General features: G+C 38.9%; 1 protein-coding gene across 3 annotated transcripts in view; it reads right to left on the reverse strand.

Moving 5' to 3' along the window:
• The window catches only part of GARNL3 (GTPase activating Rap/RanGAP domain like 3), a 214321-nt gene that overhangs the window by 24192 nt on the left and 169199 nt on the right, over nt 1-20930 (reverse strand). For all 3 annotated transcript variants that reach the window (XM_069082702.1, XM_069082703.1, XM_069082701.1), the window contains 3 exons: nt 6785-6892; nt 3676-3794; nt 915-1050 (listed from right to left, as the gene is read on the reverse strand). In XM_069082702.1, coding sequence (XP_068938803.1) covers nt 915-1050; nt 3676-3794; nt 6785-6892 — 363 coding nt within the window. The remainder of the gene's footprint in view (nt 1-914; nt 1051-3675; nt 3795-6784; nt 6893-20930) is intronic.

The raw sequence follows: 20930 nt of genomic DNA on the forward strand, positions 1-20930 counted from the left end.
TTTCCTATGCTCTGACATGAAACTGGTCAAAGGTGGGCTCCTTGCGTTGTTGTTGCACCTGGGCCTGGAACAAAGAACTCTAGATAGCGACTTATCAGGGATAACAGAAGGTGCCTCAGATAGGAGTGGGACTAGATATATGACTTTTTTTTTTCTTTTTTGCAGGGCAGTTGGGGTTAAGTGACTTGCCCAAGGTCACATGGCTAGTGTGTGTGTGTGTGTGTGTGTGTGTGTGTGTGTGTGTGAAGTGTCTGTGGCTGGATTTGAACTCAGGTACTCCTGACTCCAGGATTGGTGCTCTATTCACTGTGCCACCTAGCCGCTCCTCAGTAAACATTTATTAAGCACATGCTATGTGCTTGACACTGTGCAAAGCTCCAGAGATACAAAAAGAGGCAAAAGACAGTCCCTGCCCTCAAGGAGGTGACTGTGTGACCTTGGGCAAGTCATTTAAGTATTCTAGACAACTCTTTAAGACCATAAGAGGGGGAAAATAGACCACAAGATGCAGAACAGTCACTGACTTACATTAGTTGAGAGAATTTCTTCATCCTATACTAGTAAAATCTCCTCCCCCCTAAAAATAGGGACAATAAGATGTTAGAGCTGAAAGTGCTCATAGAGAATGCTTTGTCCAAACCTCTCATTTTATAGATAAAGAAAATGAGGCTTGGACCAGTGGAAAGATTTGTCCAAGGTCAAACAAATAGTGCAGCAGAACAGGTATTTGAAACCATATTTTTTGACTTCAGATTCAAAACTCTCTTGCCTTCATGTTCAAAATTCTTGGAGCTTTTTCCATTTCTAATCTGTACCCTGAGGACCTTAAAGCAGTAAGGAAAGTATCATATTAAAAGCTACCCATTTTTGTAAAACAGTCACAAGTTAGCATAATCAGAAAAACAGGACTTCACCTTCCCCCAGGGAAGAAGGAAACACTGGAGTCTCCCGGCCTGTGGGTGTCTGAGGAGAATTGTGGGCACTGGCATCCTTAGAACTGCTGCTGGACGCGCCGTTCACTGCTGCTGCAGCTTTGAAGTATATGTCTGACTGGAAAGAAAGAGCACAGGTTTATGGAGCTGCCTAGCATTCCACGGAGGTCCTCTTTTATTCCTCCCCCACATCTCTGTAACCTCATCTGTCTTGGCACTCCCATCATCCTCTCTGTTCCCGCCAGGCTTGTTCCCTTACCATGATCAATTCACACATTTTGCAAGTACCTACTATGTGCATGGTTATGTGCTGGGCACCAGGGACAAAAAGATGATGAATGACACGGGCCTTGGCTACCCTCAAGGAGCTGACGACCTCCTAGCCAGTACACAAATGGGATACTTGGTAGAATGTGACAGATGCAAAGGAAAGAAGTGGGCCCCATGGAAAATCTGGGGTGGTGAAGAACAGTATCCCCTGGGTGTGGAAGAGAAGTTCAAGGATTTTTAGAGGAAGAAGTCCTTACAGAGAAGGATTTCAATAGGCTTTTTGTTCCCCTTTTCAAGTCTTAGTCCATTTTTTTTTCAACTCAGAATGTCACTCAGTCTCTCCCCTACCAATCTATGTGGGACAGTTACAAGGCACAGTGGATAAATTATAGGTCTTAAGAGTCAAGAAGACCCAAATTCGAATTTTGCCTCAGACACTTACTAGTTGTGTGACCCTGGGCAAGTCACTTAACATTTCCCAATTTCAGTTTTCTCATCTGTAAAATGTAGGTAATAATTTTGTGATGAGGATGAAATAGAATAACCCACACAAAGCTTTACAAAACCTAAAGTGCTATATAAATGCTAGCTATTACTGTTATTGTTGTTATCTAGATATGTTTAAGACCTGGAAACTCAAATCACATCTTCTTCACACTATTTTCTTGAGTGTCTCTATAGCCCATGATATTAGTTTTCTTAGACTGTATCTCGATAGAACTTCTGTATGACAATGTCACATAATTAGCTCTGTTCTCTAGGTTTGTTGGTTTGTTTGTTTTTTCGTGTGCTATAGTCACTATACAGAGGGCTGAAGGCTCTACAGAGGGAGTCTAGAATCTGGAGATAAGGTTAGGAAGAGTCATTATGATTGGGATTACAAATATTCATATCTTTATATTATGGTATCAACCATATGTGGAAACTGTCACAGGAAAAAAAACCTACCCTAAGAGATGGCTTGTAAATGTGGTTTACAAAATCAGGGAAAATCTACAAATATTATCAGGGATGCCCATTTAAAATTTGGTTAATTCCCATGTAAAGCAGAATTGTATGTACTGTTGTGGGAACAGAAACTTAAAGTTACTGATAAAGAATACTGAAAAAGGAGCGCTGAAGAGGAAGGAATTTGAAAGTATTTTCCCTATTCTTCAGGAAAGAAAGTGCTCTGGTTCTTCAATGCTTATTTAGATAGCCTGGGGAAGGGCAAATCTTTAAACTTAATGGAAATAGTTCTAAAAACTCCTCATTCCTTTGGTTCTAATTCTATACTTGGGGTAGGTCCATACAGGAAATCAAATTATGGACTGGACACATTCAGGTACACAGCTCCCACTGTTGGCTAACAAGCTGGCATTATGGTTTACAAACCTGTATTATTTGGTGACAATAAATAGATTCCCTAAAATCTCATCACCTCTGGGTGAACTGATAGCATCATCAGGTTTCTAAAAGTGTAAGGCTGTAAGAATAAGTACTGGTCCATGAAAAATCTCAAAATGTAGCTATCCCATAAGGACAGCCTGGTCTGAATCCCCTAGTTTGTTTTGATCAAACCACCTCAGCACCAACATATAGCTAGACTGTAGGGACTGTCTCTTCTATTTCTTTTATGTCACCTGGAACATCTAATATACTGCTCTGCCCTCTGTGGGCACAGGGATCACCCAGGGACTCCTGTTCTTTATGATGGGGTACAGGCCCTGGGAAACCCCAACCTTGAATTCTCTTGAATTTTCCCACTTAATCTGACTTTTTCATGCCCAAATCTGTACCCTTAACCTAGCCTAGTCCTAGTCTATTATCTCCAGATTGCCTCTGGGTGTTTCCCACTCTTGATCCCATCAAAATTCCACTCTCTTGGTTGCTGAGAATCTGACCTCTAGTCACCCCAGTTTCATCAGGATCCTCCCTGACCTTTCCTCTCATCACCCCAGACTCCTGGATCACCTGTAGATCCCTCCCAGTCTTTCTGTATATAAGATCCATCTTGCCTCCATGAAGGGGTTCAGATTCAATCTAGTTGAGATTCATTCTGACCCGCGTGTCAATATAAGCATCACAAATGCTTAAGTTCTCTAAGAGCCTACCCACTATGGGGAATCTTTAATCAATTTTGCTTTTCTTTGCCTGAAAGAAGGCTTGAGTCAAATCCATTCAGCAGGACCTGGTGTGTCAGTATTTTGGGTCCCGAGCACTCCTAAACCCCTAAAACCTAAACCTCAACATTTAAGTACCCAAACAACAGACTTTATTATTTGAACTTTTCCCTCTTTTCTTAAATTTTAATATATGTGTTGATTTTAAATTCTGCTTTTAATATACATTCCAACTTGACCATAGGAGTATAATGATAAACATTTTATTCTAAGTAGCTTGGTTCCTCCTGTTTTGTCTGGCAATTCATGTATGGAATATCACAAGTACGTTGTATTGAAGCCTTTTAGACATAGGCCCCATTTCTACTTACCCTTGAAGCCACGAGCTGAAGTTGAGGCACAACAGCTGTATGGACCAAGTTTCCATTCACCACTAAGCGGATCTCAATGGAATCAGTAGTAAAGGCCAGAATGTATGGAAAAGCACACACTGCAAGAACACCATAGGTGTGAGTTACAGATACATTGGTTTCACTATGATGAAGAATGATATAATTTCTAGTGTGATTTCTGTTATAGATAAGGATTATTTACCCGCCAGGAATACAGTTGTTTAGGAGGTGGCACAAGACAATTGTTTATCAGATGCAGAACAATTAATATTCAATTCAACAAACATCTACAAAGTTTCAACTATGTGTCAGGCCCTATATTTCTCATGGGGCTATTGAGATAAAGAAGGACATAATTAGATTATAATCTAACATATATTGATAAGTATGACACAAAGAAGAATATGATAGGGATAAGGGGTCTAGGAAAATGTAAGGAGGGAAAAATGAATGTCAGCTGGGGAGAGCAGACAGGACTTCATGGAGGAGGACATATTTGAGATGGGCTTTGAAGGAAGATAGGAATTTCAACAGATGGGGCTGTGATTGGAGTGTATTTCAAAAATGGGGGATGGCCTACATGAATGCCCATAGGACAGATACTGAATATCTCCAAGAGAAAAATGAACAGGAACCCTATTTCTTTTACCTTCCCACCTGTTCTCTTCATCATATTCCTTCCTGACTCTTGAGGGACTTTGTTCTCTTACGTACTATCTCTAGCATCTTTAATTTCTTATTCTCTATTGACTCCCCCTAAAATAATACAACTGTGTTGTATTGAGTGTGTGGCTAGCACTACCAAAATAAAATGATGCTGCCCTGAGCTAATTCTTTGTTTGAAGCAAATGGTTGTTCAGATAAACATGTCCTCCCTTCCCTTCCCTTCCCTTCTCCTCCATCCACCTTGGAACTCTTGCTCTCAGTCTCATCAGATAACATTTGCCACTCTAGCTCCCTATCTCTGTTATCTCCTAGATTTCTGGCTTTGACCTCTGGCATACTTACCAGTTTCTCCCTATTATCCCTAAAATTGAACACTATGCTTAGACCACCATCTTTTTCCAAAGTCTTCTTCACTTTTTCCTTGACTATTATTTTCTTAAACCAGTGACACTTTCTGTGTCAGGCATGAAAAGGTCCTCTTTATCTTCAAGTATTCAACTTGCCTTCTCTCATCCATCCTGGTCCCTCTGGCCTACCTCCATTTTTCTTCCTCCGTTAGTTGCCTGAATGAATTTCCATTCATGATTTCCTTTTCTTCACCATCCATTCACCATGATCTGCAATCTGACTTCCTTGAGGATCACCGCTGACTCTACTCTCTCCAAACACTCCAAGCCTTTTCTCTGTTCTCATTTTCCTAGATGACTTTACAGCATTTACCACTGCTGACCACTTTTTCCTTCCAGACCTTTCCTTCTGGTTCTCCCTCTATGCCTCTTAACACTCCTCTGTTCCCATTGCTTCCATCCTCCAATTGTCCTTGTCTCTTCTATTTAGGGTCGCTCTCTCCCTCCCTCCCTCCCTTGAGCGAGTACTCATTTTCATGACTGGCTATCACTTTTCCGATGTCCAGCGTTGGTACCAGCCTCTTGCCTCGGCTTCACTCTGCACCTGGCTTTAGGGTATTCTGCTTTATTTCAAACTCACCAGATCTGTACCAGAATTTATCCTCCTTAAATGAACTCTCCCTTCCACCCCAACAACAACATTCTCTTACTCAGGCTTGAAGCTTTATCGCTACTTTAAATTTCTTTTTTTCTTTCATCTCTTGTATCCAATCTGTCACCAATCATGCCAAAAGCCCTTTACAGCAGAGGTGTCAACACACAGGCCTGTACCTTCCAGAGTGCTGCTGAAACCAGCTCAAAATGTAACTGAGAAATACTTAACAAAATAAATAAAAATACAACAGAACATAGATAATGTTACTATGGGGTATTGTACCTCAACATGTAGCTCACAAGGATCTTTATGTACGGTTTAAAGGCCCCTGTTTCTATCTGAGTTTGACAGCACTGCTTTATAGCATCATTGGATTGATCTCTTGCTTTCCAGTTTCAACCTTCATCCCTTTCTCTTCAATTTCAACCTTGGCCATAATAGCTTTTTGTGATGTTTTAATAAAGAGCTCTATTTTTGTGGGATAAAATTAAGTAGAAAATTCATAGTTCTTTCTTATGTGGATCTTGAACTGAAATACAAGCCTTGTTGTGGACCACCTAGGGGCAGGCTACTCTAAATTCAGAAATTCTGGAAAACCTAGATCTAAAGTGATGAGAGGAAACATTCGCCTCCACTTAGGAAAAAGATTCAATTCCTTTGTCTAGTACTTAAGGTTTAAGGTTTTCCATAATATCTACCCCTTCTATTCTGGAGCCACACTGGGCTATTTACTGTCCCCCAGACACGTCCTGTGCTTTCCTGTGTAGGTGTTTTCGCTAATGCTGTTCTCTATCACTGGAATGGCCTTCTCCCTCTGCCTGTTGAATTATTATACACTCTTTAAAGCCCAATTCAAATGTTCCTCCTACTGAAGCCATCCCTGACCCCCCAATCAACCAGCTCTTACCTTTCTGAATTTATACTATAAATTATTTGTCACATCCCCATTAGATTGTAAATACCATGAAGGCAGATACTATATTTTCTAACTGTATTTCCTCCAGTGTTTAATAGTGTTCTGCACACAATGGGTACTTAATAAGTGGCTACTGAATTGAATTGAATTAAACCACAGAATTTTATAGCTGAAAGGACCTCCAGTACAACCTCCTGGTTTTATAGATTAGCAGAGGTTAAATAGCTTGAATGATTAACAAGTGAGGAAAATTACTTAAAATATACACATTTCTCCAGATGCTCAAATGATGTGGCAGCTAGGAGGAACTGAGGCCAAATGAAGGAGAGGATTAACAAATGAGAAGGCCTTTAGGATAGGCTCCATTGAAAGAATTCCTGGTTTCCCTTCTCATCGTTTTTTGGGGGGGTCATATAATCACTAAGCCAATAAGTGAGTTGTATATGATATTAAAACATTTAGAAATACTCCAAAGATCTCACTGTGATGCAGTCTTTTTCTTACCAACAGCATAGGGAACCTGGTTCCAACTAAAGTGGAAATCTGATGCTGAGGGTTGGATCAAAGGAGAACCACCATTAAAAGGACACACCTTTTTATAATTGCAGCTATCTGCAACAGAAGAAAAAAATGCTTATTTTTAAAAAGGCAACATTATGACCAGTGGCATTAAATAAAATTGCAAACTTTATAACTTTTTATAATGAGCCCATCATGGCTTATTTCTTGAAATTCCCTAGATAAAGACAACACAAGCAAGACCGAACCATAAGGTCCCAAAGACTTAGGAAGATCATTCAGAAGAAATGTACCCTAAATGGAAAATATCATTACAGTTATTTTAATGGAAGAGGTGCCCACTTGGAAAAAGGCACAAGAATACTGCTTAAATGTGAATTAGTTCATGTTATCTATTATACTTTTAAAGTTCTGTCATGGTTAAGATGGAAACCAGCATATTATTGTACATTAAAAAATAGATCTTTATCATTTTTCTTAAGCAAAGTTGAGTATGCCTTCATTTCTTTTAGTGAACAAGTGGCTTCTGGATATGGTATTTGAGAATCTCTTTCACCAGAGGGCTGGCCACTAAGAAAATGTAATTTTTGAGTCATAGGACCTTGGAAAGACCACCTAGGAGTGTGGAGTATGGAGGGGTTACAATCAGTATCATTACTGGGAATGTCCATGCCAACAAAATCACAAATCTTTGGAATTAGTGAAGTACTTTGGACAATTTTAGCTCCAATTAATAAACATTTATCTTCTTGACTATGCCACACTCATATGGCCAAATGATTCACATTCGTCTTAACAACCCAAAGAGGCTTGTTTTTTTTTTCCCAATTTATTTATTTATTTTTAGTTTTCAACATTCATTTCCACAAGATTTTGAGTTGCAAATTTTTCTCCCCATCTTTCCCCTACCCCTACCCAAAATTGTGAACCTACTGTACCCCTTCTCCCAATCTGTTCTCTCTTATATCCTCCCTCCTCACTTTCTAGTAGGGCAAGATGGATTTCTACACCCCAGTGCCTGTATATCTTATTTCCCAGTTGCATGTAAAAAGCAATTTTTTTAACATTTGTTTTTAAAACTTTGAAGTCCATATTTTTTCCCTTCTTTCCTCCTCACCCACCCCCACTGGGAAGATAAGCAATTCAATATAGGTTCTACATGTGTAGTTACACAAAACATTTCCATAGCAGTTATATTGTGGAAGACTAACTATAACTTCCTCCATCCTATCCTTATTTCGCTAAGCCCCCAACTTATTCTATTTTCTTCTTTGACCCTGTCCCTTTTCAAAAGTGTTTGCTTCTAACTACCCTCTCCCCTAATCTGCTCTCCCTTCTGTTTGCGATGAAAAACCTCATCCAAAATTTAATCAAGAACACAGAGATCTCTTAGGATAAGAACAAGAATTTATTTTCTTTCCCTGGGTGAAGAGGGCGGTCTTCCCCATGACTGATCATGAGGAAGAGACACGTTAGAAAAGGCAGAATAAGAATTTATACCCTAATGTATTCAAACCCCTTCCCCGGCTATCCCTTCTCCCATTGGCTGAGAGGTGGGCTCAAGTCTTGGCATAAATATCTTCCCCAATGTTAAACAACAGAGGAACCCGCCCACTATGGCTTACAAAGAACAAGGATGCTGATTGACAGCAAGGAAAAGGGGGGAAGGGTCCCAAAGCAATGGGGAAGAGTGAGCTCAGGCTGTCCCCGACAACCCCTACTGACCAGGAGGAGGGGCCCACAGAGGCAGGAAATCTGAAAGCCTCCTGAAAGGGTTTGCTGCTGATTAACAGCAGAAGAAGGGGTGGGGGAAGGGTGAGGGAAGTTCTGAGTTTTCACTTCCCCCCAGATACTTCTGTTATCTCCCCTTTTATCCCCTTCCCCCCTATTTTCTCATATGGTAAGATACCCCATTGAGTGTGTACGTTGTTCCCTCCTTAAGGCAAATTCAATGAGAGTAAGGTTGACCCATTCCCTTTCACCTTCCTGCTCTTCCCCTCCACTGTAACAAGTTTCTCTTGCCTCTTTTTATGAGATAATGTAACCTAATCTATCTCTCCCTTTCTCCTCCCAATATATTTTTCTCTCACCTCTTAATTTTATTTTTTTATATATCATCCCTTCATAATCAACTTATCCTGTACCCTCAGTCTATGTATACATGTATATACATATGCCCACACTCACTCACATATATATTTATACACACATACACTCTCCTATACATATATACACATATATATGTATGTGTGTATACACACACATATATCCCTTCAACTATCCTCATACTGAGAAAAGTCTTATAAGTTAAAATTATCATTTTTCCATGTAGGAACATAAAGAGTTCAACTTTAATAAGTTCCTTATAATTTCTTTTTCCTGTTTACCTTCTCATGCTTCTTGTATTTGAAAGTCAAATTTTCTGTTCAGCTCAGGTTTTTTCATCAAAAATGCTTGAAGGTCCTCTATTTCACTGAATGACCATATTTTTTCCCTGAAGCATTATACTCAGTTTTGCTGGGTAGGTGATTCTTGGTTTTAATCCTAGCTCCTTTGATCTCCGGAATATCATATTCTAAGCCCTTTGATCCCTTAATGTAGAAACTGCTCTGTCTTGTGTTATCCTGATTGTGTTTCCACAATACTCGAACTGTTTCTTCCTGGCTGCTTGTAATATTTTCTCCTTGACCTGGGAACTCTGGAAGTTGGCTATAATATTCCTAGGAGTTTTCTTTTTGGAATCTTTTTCAGGAGGTGATCAGTGAATTCTTTCAATTTCTATTTTGCCCTCTGGTTCTAAAACATTAGGGCAATTTTCCTTGAGAATTTCTTGAAGGATGATTTCTAGGTTCTTTGTTTGATCATGGCTTTCAGGTAGTCCAATAATTTTAAAGTTATCTCTCCTGGATCTTTTTTCAGGTCAGTGGTTTTTCCAACGAGATATTTCACATTGCCTTCTATTTTTTAATTTGTTTGGATATGTTTAACAGCATCTTGATTTCTCATAAAGTCATTAGCTTCCATTTGCTCCAGTCTAATTCTGAAGGAATTATTCTCTTCAGTGAGCTATTGAAATTCTTTTTCCATCTGGCAGATTCAGGTTTTTAAGGCATCCTTCACCTCATTGGCTTTTTGGGCCTCTTTTGCCATTTGAGTTAGTCTATTTTTTAAGGTGTTATTTTTTCAGTCAGGTTGTTGACTCTCTTTTCATGATTTTCTTGCATCATTCTCATTTCTTTTCCCAATTTTTCCTCCACTTCTCTTACTTGATTTTCAAAATCCTTCTTGAGCTTCTCTATGGCCTCTAACCAATTCATATTTTTCTTGGGAGCTTTTGGTATAGAAGTTCTGACTTCATTGTCTTCCTCCTGTTCCATGCTTTGATCCTTTTTGTCCCCAAAATAGGTGTGTAAATTTGGATTGCTCTGCTTGCTTTGCTTCCTTTGCTTGCTCATGTTGCCACTCAATTACTTGACTTTTGAGCTTTTTGTCACAGTAGAACTCTGCTTCCAGAGAGGAGACCTTTGTCCCAAATCTCTGGGGTTTTCACAGAGGCTGGAGCTATTAGTTGGGTAACCTCTCTGAAGCCTCCACATGCTCTGACAAACTGGTCACACATCCCAGGACCTCTACCCAAGACAGCGATCCAGATCCAAGCAGGTTAAAGCAAGAGCAATTACCCTCTGAATGGTCACTTGGTCCCCCTACAATCTGTAGGACAGGAGCTCTGGAAGCAGCCATGAGGCAGCAGCTGCAGCCTCCAAGGTGCCTCTACCACCTTTTGCCCCAGGGGTTAGGGGCCAGACTGCACTCTTCTGTCCCCCCTGTTCCAACAGAATTCCACACTGACCTTTTACTTTATCTTTGGCATTTATGGGTTGAGAAGTCTGGAAAACACCATAGCTGCTGGTGATTCACTCTTCTGAAGTCTGCTCTGGCTACCACTGATCAGGACTGCCCTGGGGCCAGAACTGTGGCTCATGGGGGACTGTGCTTGGCTCCCAGCCTGGTGTGATAGAGCCTTCCTGTAGATCTGCGGCTGCCTTCATCAGGAGATTTGTTTCTCTCTGTCATTTTGTGGGTTCTGTAGCTCTAAGATTTGTTTAGAGTCATTTTTTTACATGTATTGGAGGTGGTGGCAGCAAGAGCTGCACAGAGGTCCTGTTTTTTTGGCTCCGCCTCCAAGAGGCTTGTTTATTCTTCAATTTGAAATGGGTAATACAGTAGGTCTCCTATGATTCTTTTTTTTTTTAAATGAGGTTGAGTAAAGAAACAGAAAAAATAAGAGGAAACGCTGCTCCTCAAAACTATCACAGGTAGCTCGCTACCATATACAGTAGCTAATGTTCCCTAATTTGTATGCAATGGCCTTGGGTCAAAAGCAACTGTATTATGTGTTTAAATCTCTAAGCAGGAAAATTCCATTTTCTATAAAAAAACTTTTTAAAATTGTCTAATATAATCTTAATACATATTCTTCACAGCTTGAAGCAGTTGTGTTTGTGTTTAAAAAGATACAATGTAGTAATGTCATATTTCTCTAGCATCATCTAGAAATGAATTGTTTCATGTGACTTAAATTTGTCAAACATTAATTCCTTAAACACTCAAATTAAAAATAATTGTAGTGATATAAGTAGAAAACATTCTAAAATGTATTATGTAGTTTTCTCCTGTTAGGATAAATAGTCTCACCCCACCCTCAATAACCTTCAAAGATTCATGACTTCACTGTGGGTATTATTCCTTCCATTAACATAGATTAAAACTCTTCTATACCTTAGGAGATGATCTTCATGAGTTGCTGTGGGTAGAAAAAATTATCCTGTTGATGGGGAAACACATGTATATCTATAGTGTTATTATATAACTCATATTCATGATGACACTGAGTCATCAATAAAAGGTTGTTATTCTCAATATTTATACATATAAACATATAAATGAGAGATATGCTGATAGTTTGGTTTCCACAGATTCTCTAGGAACAATGGGTGCTTTGGAAACAGATCCTGCACAGGATGTGTGGAAAGACCTAGGTCAAGATGAGGGAGAAAAGAGCAGAGCATTCTATCTAATCATACAGCAGAAATAAATCTGTAAGGGGGTCCCAGACCAAGCTGGCTCAAACTGGTTGGAGTTCAAAGTGACACTCTTGGTATAGAAGTAGAGCCTCATTGTCTGACCATGGGTTATATTGGCGGGGGGAAAAAGAACCATTCAGGTGAGGGGCAATTCAGGAAAGGGGATGTTGGGACCAATGATTTTAACAGAGGTGCGTCTATATAACCTTTGTTCTGCTTCTGCGGGGTCCCATGAGGTAACATGCACACCCACTTATCCAGAGAATCGCCAATAAAGGATCTCTTCTTTCACTCCACAAACAGTGATTTCATTTGTTACCCAATTAACTCTAGCTTGGAAGCAAGCTGAGAAGGAGGGAGTAAGCCTTCTCAGATCAAACTCCCAGCTGGGTTGAATATGGAAATATATTTTTATTTATAACATAGATACATAAAATGTGTAAATGTATACATATATGCATACACACACAAAATTTTCTTTCTTCAAAATGTTCCTTTGACACTTTGCTTTTGTGTCATTTGTCTCTTTTCCCAAAATGTGGAATGAAGGGTATACAGTTGTGACCTCCTCTATTGTATCAAAGGCTTTCTGCCAAAAGGTTCTCTCACCCTCCAGCAAATAGTTATCTGACTTCTCTTCATGGTAATCAGATGTTCTGGCTTAACAGTAGTATCTGAAGTATTTCCATTACCTGTATATTACTGATAAATCCACCTCATCTTTAGTTTGTACTCACACTTTGATGTTACTGGTGGGGTTGTTTTGTTTTTTTGATGGAATGTGAGAGAAAAGACAAAGATGTTCTTGCTAACACCTTAAAACTAATATGTTCTTAGAGATATTCTCATGGCTCTTTCTTTGAAGAAAATAGAAAGATGATAATAATAATAAACATATCAGCTTGTTATACATTTTTCAAGAGAAAAGGAAGTTAATAGTTCAAAGTTCCCCCTACAGCTTCTTGAAAGAGCTATATAAAAGTCATTTCCCAAAAGACCTTCAAAGTGTAAGATATTATTAGTGCTACTATTTAATCCAGTTAGCATATTAAGTTTTAGATAGGCCAAATTTTTGATACAGAAGAATTTTTTTTGTGTGCTGAACTGGGGCCCCTTTTGTAATCATTGTGCAAAGTACAATGAACTTGGAGGTCTTTTCTAAAGAAGGCCTTGGTGTAATATGAAAGAACACTGGGCAGATCTGGGGTCTGGTTTCAGTTTTGGCACTAAATGGCACATGACCTTGGGGCAACTGACTTTGCTTTCTCTGGGCTCGTTTCTTTAACTGTAATAAAATAAAGGAATAAGACTACATAACAATCTAGTGATCTAATGATCCCCTCTACCTTCTATGCCTTGGAAAATAGTTTTATTCTTTTGAATTATTACAGAGTTTCTACTTGAATTTATGTTTTTTATTATACATCATACATATTAGGCAGGGTGGCACAGTGGATAGAAAGGTGGCTTTGGAGCAGGGAAGACCTGGGCATTAGTGTAACCTTGATCAGTCACTTAACTTCTCAATGCTCTAGCCAACTCTTGAAGACTAGAAGCTGCAGAGAAAGTGCTGACTGGGATTGGCGGATGACGTTTCTTCATCTGTGACTTCCCTGTTTCAATAAGATCATAGGTTTAGCCCCTCTTCTTAATCACACTTTGATGGATTCTCAAGTTCACTGATGCAGGTATTCTCTCCAGTGGTACAGACTGCAATCATTGATGCATCTGACTCTTTTCCATGACCTCCCCCAGATCCACTACTTGGTGTCTGTTCACCATGCTGGGGGCATTCCTCTTGGAGGCCTTGTGTGGATACCAATGAGACATCAAGGCTTTTAAATGATTTTCCCTTGCCCAACTTACATTCCTAGCCCACCTCCTTTTCTGACATTCATTTCTTTTTTTTTTTTGAAAGGGAGAAGACAAGGGAATTGGGGTTAAGTGACTTGCCCAAGTTCACACAGCTAGTTAAGTGTCAAGTGTCTAAGGCTGGATTTGAACTCAGGTCCTCCTGACTCCAGGGCCCAGTGCTCTATTCACTGCACCAGCTAGCTGACCCAACATTCATTTCTTTGATTATATTTTTTATACTTACAGTACAATACTCCCTACTTTTTGGATGACTGGCAACTTTAATTTTTTGGAGAATATGACTTGTAGCCATACACTGTCATAGGAAGAATACTGATGCTTCAGGGAGAAACTCAAGGTCATTAAAAGCACTACACAATTTTCCAAAGGAACACTCTCTTCCTGTTCAATTTTGGGCCCAATTCATTGTCCATTTCCAGTGTCCCAAGAGCATGTGTATATTCTGGTGTCATATATATATATATATATATATATATATATATATATATATATATATATACCCACACACATTCACACATATAAACTTCACATATAATACATTGAAAATGTATATTTATAACTATGTATGCATGTATGTATACACACACATGCTCTCATATACCATCTCTACAAATTGTCCCTCTGTGTGTCTTAATTTGACAAGAGACTTTTAAAATCTACTCTACCTCCCTTTTTAAGCCATGTGGACAGTTAGGTCAAACTTTTTTGAATTATTATAGCAGTTTCTACAATGTCTGGGAACTTGATGCAATTAGCATAATGTCACTGGCTGACAGGAGCATCACTATTTATAGGAAATCTCTCTTCCATTTGGATTCTGTACTAGACATCCATTCTCCATGACAGTAGCAAATACCTTTGGAGTGCCTGTCTCCATGATTTGTTTTTTTTTCTTTATTAATAATTAGAGGATCAAAGTTATCTCTCTTGTTTTATCTTTCAAAGAACTTTGTATGATTTTGACATATACTTAGATGGGAAGGAACAAAAAGTTTTTAAAGAACTAATTTGTGTCAGGCACTATGCTAAGCACTGGGAGGCAGGTGCTATTTTTAATAAGTTTATGAGGAAACTGAGGCAGACAGAGGTTAAGTGACTCATCCAGAGTCACACAGTTACTAAGTATCTGAGGTCAAATCTGAACTCAGGTCTTCCTGACTCTGGGCCCAGTGTTCTATCTACTGTGCCACCTAGCTGCCTTATTGGAAAAGAGCTGTTAAGGCAACACTTTGCTTTACTGATTCAAACAAAAAAATAAAAAAAAAACAACAACAAACAACAAGATCAATGGGATCTTTTATTCTCTTCAATTTTCAGTCAATTGTATAACTGCAAAGATATGATTGCTGCAAAATATAATTTGCAGAAACCTTCCTGTTCCTCTCTCATACTTACATTAAGGATGTCCTCAATACCTGTGTAAAAATTTTATAGAGGTGGAAGAGTAGGCATGTGAGAAGAGTGTTATTAATGTTCTGTTCTTTGACTTTTTCAGTTATAATAAAATCTGTGATCTTCCCCAAGCAGTTGGTATTTTTTCTTCTTTCAGGTATCTTGAAAACTGACCCCAGTGTTCTTAGAATTCTGTCATGTCCAGCCTGGGCCACTTCTGGGTATGACATGCTCTAGTTTAGCAGTTCTTCCTGTTTTCTTCACTGCAATTTCTGCCTGCTTCTGTTGCACATTGTGAACTAAGAGGTTAAAGCCAATGAGGTGCCTCCATTGACACAAGTGGAGAACAGATTTTGTTAGGAAAATTCTGACAGATCTTTTCCACTTTTCCTCAGTTGTTCTTCTAGTGCCAACCTAATGCTCACAGAATGATTTGGCTTAAATTTGCCCTTTGCCAAGTGTTCTGCAAACTTGTTTCATCCTCCCCTGACTTCCCAGTTTTATGAGAAGATACATCTCATAACATTCCACCATTTCCCCTTGTAAAGTATTAGAAGCAAGTTGATTTCTAAGTGTTGCTTTTGGCTGCTACACGTTGGCTAGGAAATCAAGTATCTTTGGGCTGAGACTTTATAGGCTCTATAAGTCTCCACATTACGGCTGTTGGTTTCTAGTGATTAAACTTGCTTAGGAATTGTGATAATCTCTATTGACATGTTTTCTTATCCATTTCCATTTCTTTACATCAACATTCAAATTCAAATTAGAGTTGTTCAATTACATGCTTTACCTTTTCATTTTTATTCTTCTAACTTGGTATCAATCTTGGTATTTTTCCTAAAAAATTAATTGTCTCACTATACGCTGTTGCTTCAGAAGTGGTTCCTTATATCAGTAATGGGTCATTTCCTGTTTATTAGAATATAATCAATTTCTTTTTTTGTGTGTGTTATGCTGTTTGGTGCTCACCATGCTTATTTAGCTCCTGCCTCTTCTTGAACAAAGTATGAATTATTGCATAATAAACAAAGAGAAATGTGAGGAAGTCGGAGAAAAATTGCAAGACTTCTATGAAGGGCAAAAGACTGAAATAAGCAATACTGGGAGAACAATATACAATGAAAACAACACTAAAAGAAAGTTGAACTTTGAGTAATTGAAAAACCAGTAATGACCCCAGAAAGTCAAACATATCACTCTCCTTTTGTTGCAAGGTGAGAGACGATCAGGGCACATTGTGAGATGCTGTCATTGTACTGATTATTTTTGCCTAGGTCTCTCTCTTTGTTAAAAGGGAAGCTTCAGTTCTGGTATGGGGTAGAGATGGGGTGGGCAAATCCCAAAATTATAGTGATATAAAAGCAAAAGGTATTGATAAAACTTAAATTAAAAAAAATAATCTACTCATAATGTATGGGTATGAGACCATTTTCAAACCATGCCCTCTGTCCCTCCTTTTGCTAGAACTTGGACTTTGCCCCTGGGAATCTTGAGCTCTGATAAGTGAGTTTTTAATCTTACCTTGCCTGGCCTAGGATGCCATGCCATTTCTTGGTCATTAGCAAATCATGCATCTCAACTTCCTCCTCACCTCCCAACTTTAGCTTCTTTTTTATGTATAGTCTTCCTTTATTAGGGCAGAGAGTCAGCTTCAGACATTTACTAGCTGTGCAACCTTGTGCAAGTTACTTAACCCTTCTTGCCTTGGTTTCCTCATCTGTAAAAAGCTAGAGAAGGAAATGGCAAACCACTCCAATAACTTTGCCAAAAACCAAACTAAACCAAACCAAACCCCACAAAGAGTTGGATATGACTAATGGACTAAACAACAACTTCCTATTGTAAGTTTTTTAAGGGCAATGACTTAACTTGCTTTCTTGCTCTGGTATCTCTAGCACTTAGAACAGTGCCTGGCACCAAGTAAGCTTTTAATAAAAAGCTCTTCCTTCCCTTCTCTTTTCCTTTTTTCCTTCCTTCCTTCCTTTTACAAGTCTTTGCACTCTCTTGTTTCTTATTCCTGAATCCCTATAAATCATATCTATGATTTACATGATGTTAAATTTTTTAAAAATTAGGAATGTCATAATTATCATACTGTTTCTATGGCCAAATATATAGTCACTTCCAGACCATTAGCAAATCATGCCTTTGATTCTTTACTGTGATGACTCACTTTAGATTGCAGTTTCCAGAAATACAGTGTGGAAAAATAGATACCACTTCCATTTCATCATTTTGAAAATCTGTTCTATAATATTTTGGGGAAGGGCTGACTACAAGGGTTATAAATTCATCTTTGTTATTACCACAAGACGACACTTCTATAAATACAAAATTAGGCTATAATTTTCTCCTTTGTTGATAGCTGATTGAAAAAAAAAAATCCAGGTATAAACAAAATTCAAAAATGCTTTTTTTTTTTAACATTGCAGAAAGACTAGAAATCCAGTACAGTCTTCCTTTATTAGGGCAGAGAGTCAGCTTCAGGCACTTACTAACTGTGTGACCCTGGGCAAGTTACTTAACCCTTCTTGCCTCAGTTTCCTCATCAGTAAAAAGCTGGAAATGGCAAACCACTCCAATTCAATAGGTAGCATTTTGGCTCAGCTATCTCATTAAAAACTCTGTACCACTATCTTATATTCTACATAACACCCTACTCTCTAGGTAAGATAAACTAACCCTGCTTCCTCAGGAACAACTCAACAATTGTTTACTACTTACAGAACATCTTTGTGATCCTCAGGTAAGCTGATGGTTCTGAACTTCTCTAGAAACAGTCAGAAAAAAATTCTTTGTATATGTATTTCTCTAAGTGTAATAAATTGTATAACAACAACCAACAATAACAAGCATTTAGTAACTGCCTAGTATGTATTATGTCCGGCACTGTGCTAAATGCTGGGGAGGCAAAGAAAAGCAACAACATTCCCTGCCCTCAGGGAGCTTACAGTCTAATGGGGGGAGATAACATGTAAACAACTATGTACAAACAAGATACAAACACAATAAATTGGAGAAAATCTCAGAGAGACTGACACTAAAATTGAGGACTGGGAAAGGTTTTTGTTGTTGTCAAAGGTGGGACTTTAGCTGAGATGAAGTCAGGGAGGAGAAGATGTTGGGGAAGGAAAGTGTCTGAAGCCAGGAGATGGGATGTCTTGTGCAAGGAACAACAGCAGGTCAGTGTCATTGGAGCACAGAGCACTGGGGAGGTGAGGGACGTTGTAAGGTCTAAGAAGAGTGAAAGGGCAGGAAAAGGCCAGGCTGTAGGACGCTTACATTAACCAGTCAATTAAGGTTTTATTTTAAGAGAGTCTATGACCTACATAAAAGAATAATCTAAAATCTGTTAGTTTGTTCACACCTAGGAGCATTTGATTCACTGGTATCTTCTAAAGTATAGGCTGGCTGGCAAGCATCACTAAAAGAGACCAGCTTTAGCACAGTGAAACATTGGTTAGACTGTGTTCATTCATTCCTTTATCAAGCATTTATTAAGTGCCTCTGATATGGGCAGGCACTGGGTTGGCATTAAGTATGCAAAGACAAAAATGAAAAAAAAACCTCCCTCATTTTACAGACTAGAAAGGGAGGCCAAGAGCCTTTAAGTGACTTGCTTGGGGTCACCCAGATAGTGAATGTATAGGATTTGAACAAGGTCTCTCTGACTCCAGGTCCAGCACTCTATATGATACCCTAGGGTATCTCTCCATAAAAAACAAAGAAGGTTGAAAAAATGTTTTCAGCAATAGTAGTATCATTGGAAGAAGTATATAATCTTTCAGGGTAACTACTTTAAAGATGCTACCTATCTGAATACATAAGCTCTGATTTTCTAGTTAAAAATTAGGCCACATTATACTTTAGACTATTGTTATAATACTTTATAGACTTATACTGTACAGAATTCTTCCTCCATAACACACACACATTGCTATACTATAATAGCTGATCTACCCTTGGCTTGGCTATTTACTACCTGAAAGAGTCATTCCCTAAGAACCTATTTATTTTATTTTTATTTTTTTGCTTTTTGGAGGGGGGAGGAGAGGGAAATTGGGGTTAAATGACTTGCCCAAGGTCACATGTCTAGTAAGTGTCAAGTGTCTGAGGCTGGATTTGAACTCAGGTCCTCCTGACTCCAGGGCTGGTGCTCTATTCACTGAGTCACCTAGCTAGCCCACTAAGAAGCTATTTAAATTAGCAGGATTTTTTTCATTAAATGTCCCTAGGAGGTTGGGAGAAACAAACCTACCCTTATTTATTGTGATATGTGCACTTCAATACAGGTTAGTTTCATTGGGGGAAAAAAGGAGGCTGGCTACCTTAAATCATGAAGTTGCTGAGTCTTCCTGGGTTATTTACCCAGAGAGAATGTTAATGTTGTGAATAGTAACACCCAGGGGGTAGACACAATACTATCACATGGCTCTACTTTAAAAGGCTGAGAACCAGTGAGTTGAGTAAGGTTCCTCCAGAAGACAAGGTTAAGACTAGGCCTGGTACTTTCTGAGGAAGAAGGAAGAATCAGATCAGAGAAATTAAGGAAAACTTGGTCAGCCATATGGAGACTTAGTTATGTTAATGTGGTATTCAAACCCTAGTACTTTGATAGTTTCATAGATTTAGCAATGGAAGGAATCTTTAAGGTCTTCTAGTCTAATACTCTCTTGACCCATTTTAGGAAATTGAGGCCCAGAGAGTTTAAGTGACTTTCTCAAGGCCACATGGATAGAGACAGAGCCAAGATTTAAACCCAGGTTCTCTGATTCCACAGTTAACCTGCTTTCCATTGTACTGTGTTCCTTTGACTTATTTGCTGAGAAAGAGAAGTGAAACAGCTACACAGGAAGGTCAAAGGAATAAGTGACAAGATACCCTATGGTCACAACTGGCCATGAGCAGTGTTGTGAAAGCTTGGGTCCAGGCTGCCTGAAGACTGCAGTTCTGAATAGGGGAGCAAGGTTAGGGGTCTTTTTATCATCTGAAAATTCTAGGAGTGGGCATGCAATGATGTCTGAAAGTAGACACAAAACTGACAGATCAGTCCTGGGAGAGAGGATAACTGGAGAAGGAAATGGAAGACAAAGGTTAAAAAAACAAAGTTCCAAACTGAGTCTAAAACCAGGGCATCCATCCAAGCAGGTGGTGAAGCATGGATGGTGGTAAGTGGGCTGGTACTGGGAGTCATGAGGCCACTGAGATTCAGTATCAGGAAACAGTCACTGAAGAGGTGGAGTATAAGGCAGGAAATCCAAGCACTGAGAGGATTTTGGGAAAAAGTAGGAACCCAATTCCTGCGGAACTTAGGTACAGGGCAAGGGACCTAGTTATAAGGGAACTCAGGTACAAAGGTCAGAGTGGATCTTGCAGTAAGACTATCACTCTTATATGCCTCCTTAACACAAGAATTAAACCTAGAATCTGTAGCAGGGCTGAGTGATTGAGTGTGTGTGTGCGTGCGTGTGTGTGTGTGTATGTGTGTGAGTATGTAGTTCAGTTATTTGGCTCAGTAGTTTAAGGATGGGGAGCAAAGTAGGACATTGCACTTTTTTGATCTTTATTTTATTTGTATATTTTTATTTATTATTTATTATATATAGATTATCCAGACTGAAAAGTGAATTAATGAATTTTTAGCCTATTCATTATGGACATATATGACTGGAAAAAGAGGTAGGCTAGTTATTTACTGTGAGTAAAGGAGAAAAGATGGACACTGAAATATTAAGAGAACCTTAGTAAAGCCCTGGGGCTGAAATCTAAAGTCCCTCTAA

This window comes from Petaurus breviceps, unplaced genomic scaffold (genome assembly GCF_028583685.1).
Source record: "Petaurus breviceps papuanus isolate PSGF00001 unplaced genomic scaffold, PetGlider_PUasm1.0 171, whole genome shotgun sequence".
Taxonomy (NCBI): domain Eukaryota; kingdom Metazoa; phylum Chordata; class Mammalia; order Diprotodontia; family Petauridae; genus Petaurus; species Petaurus breviceps.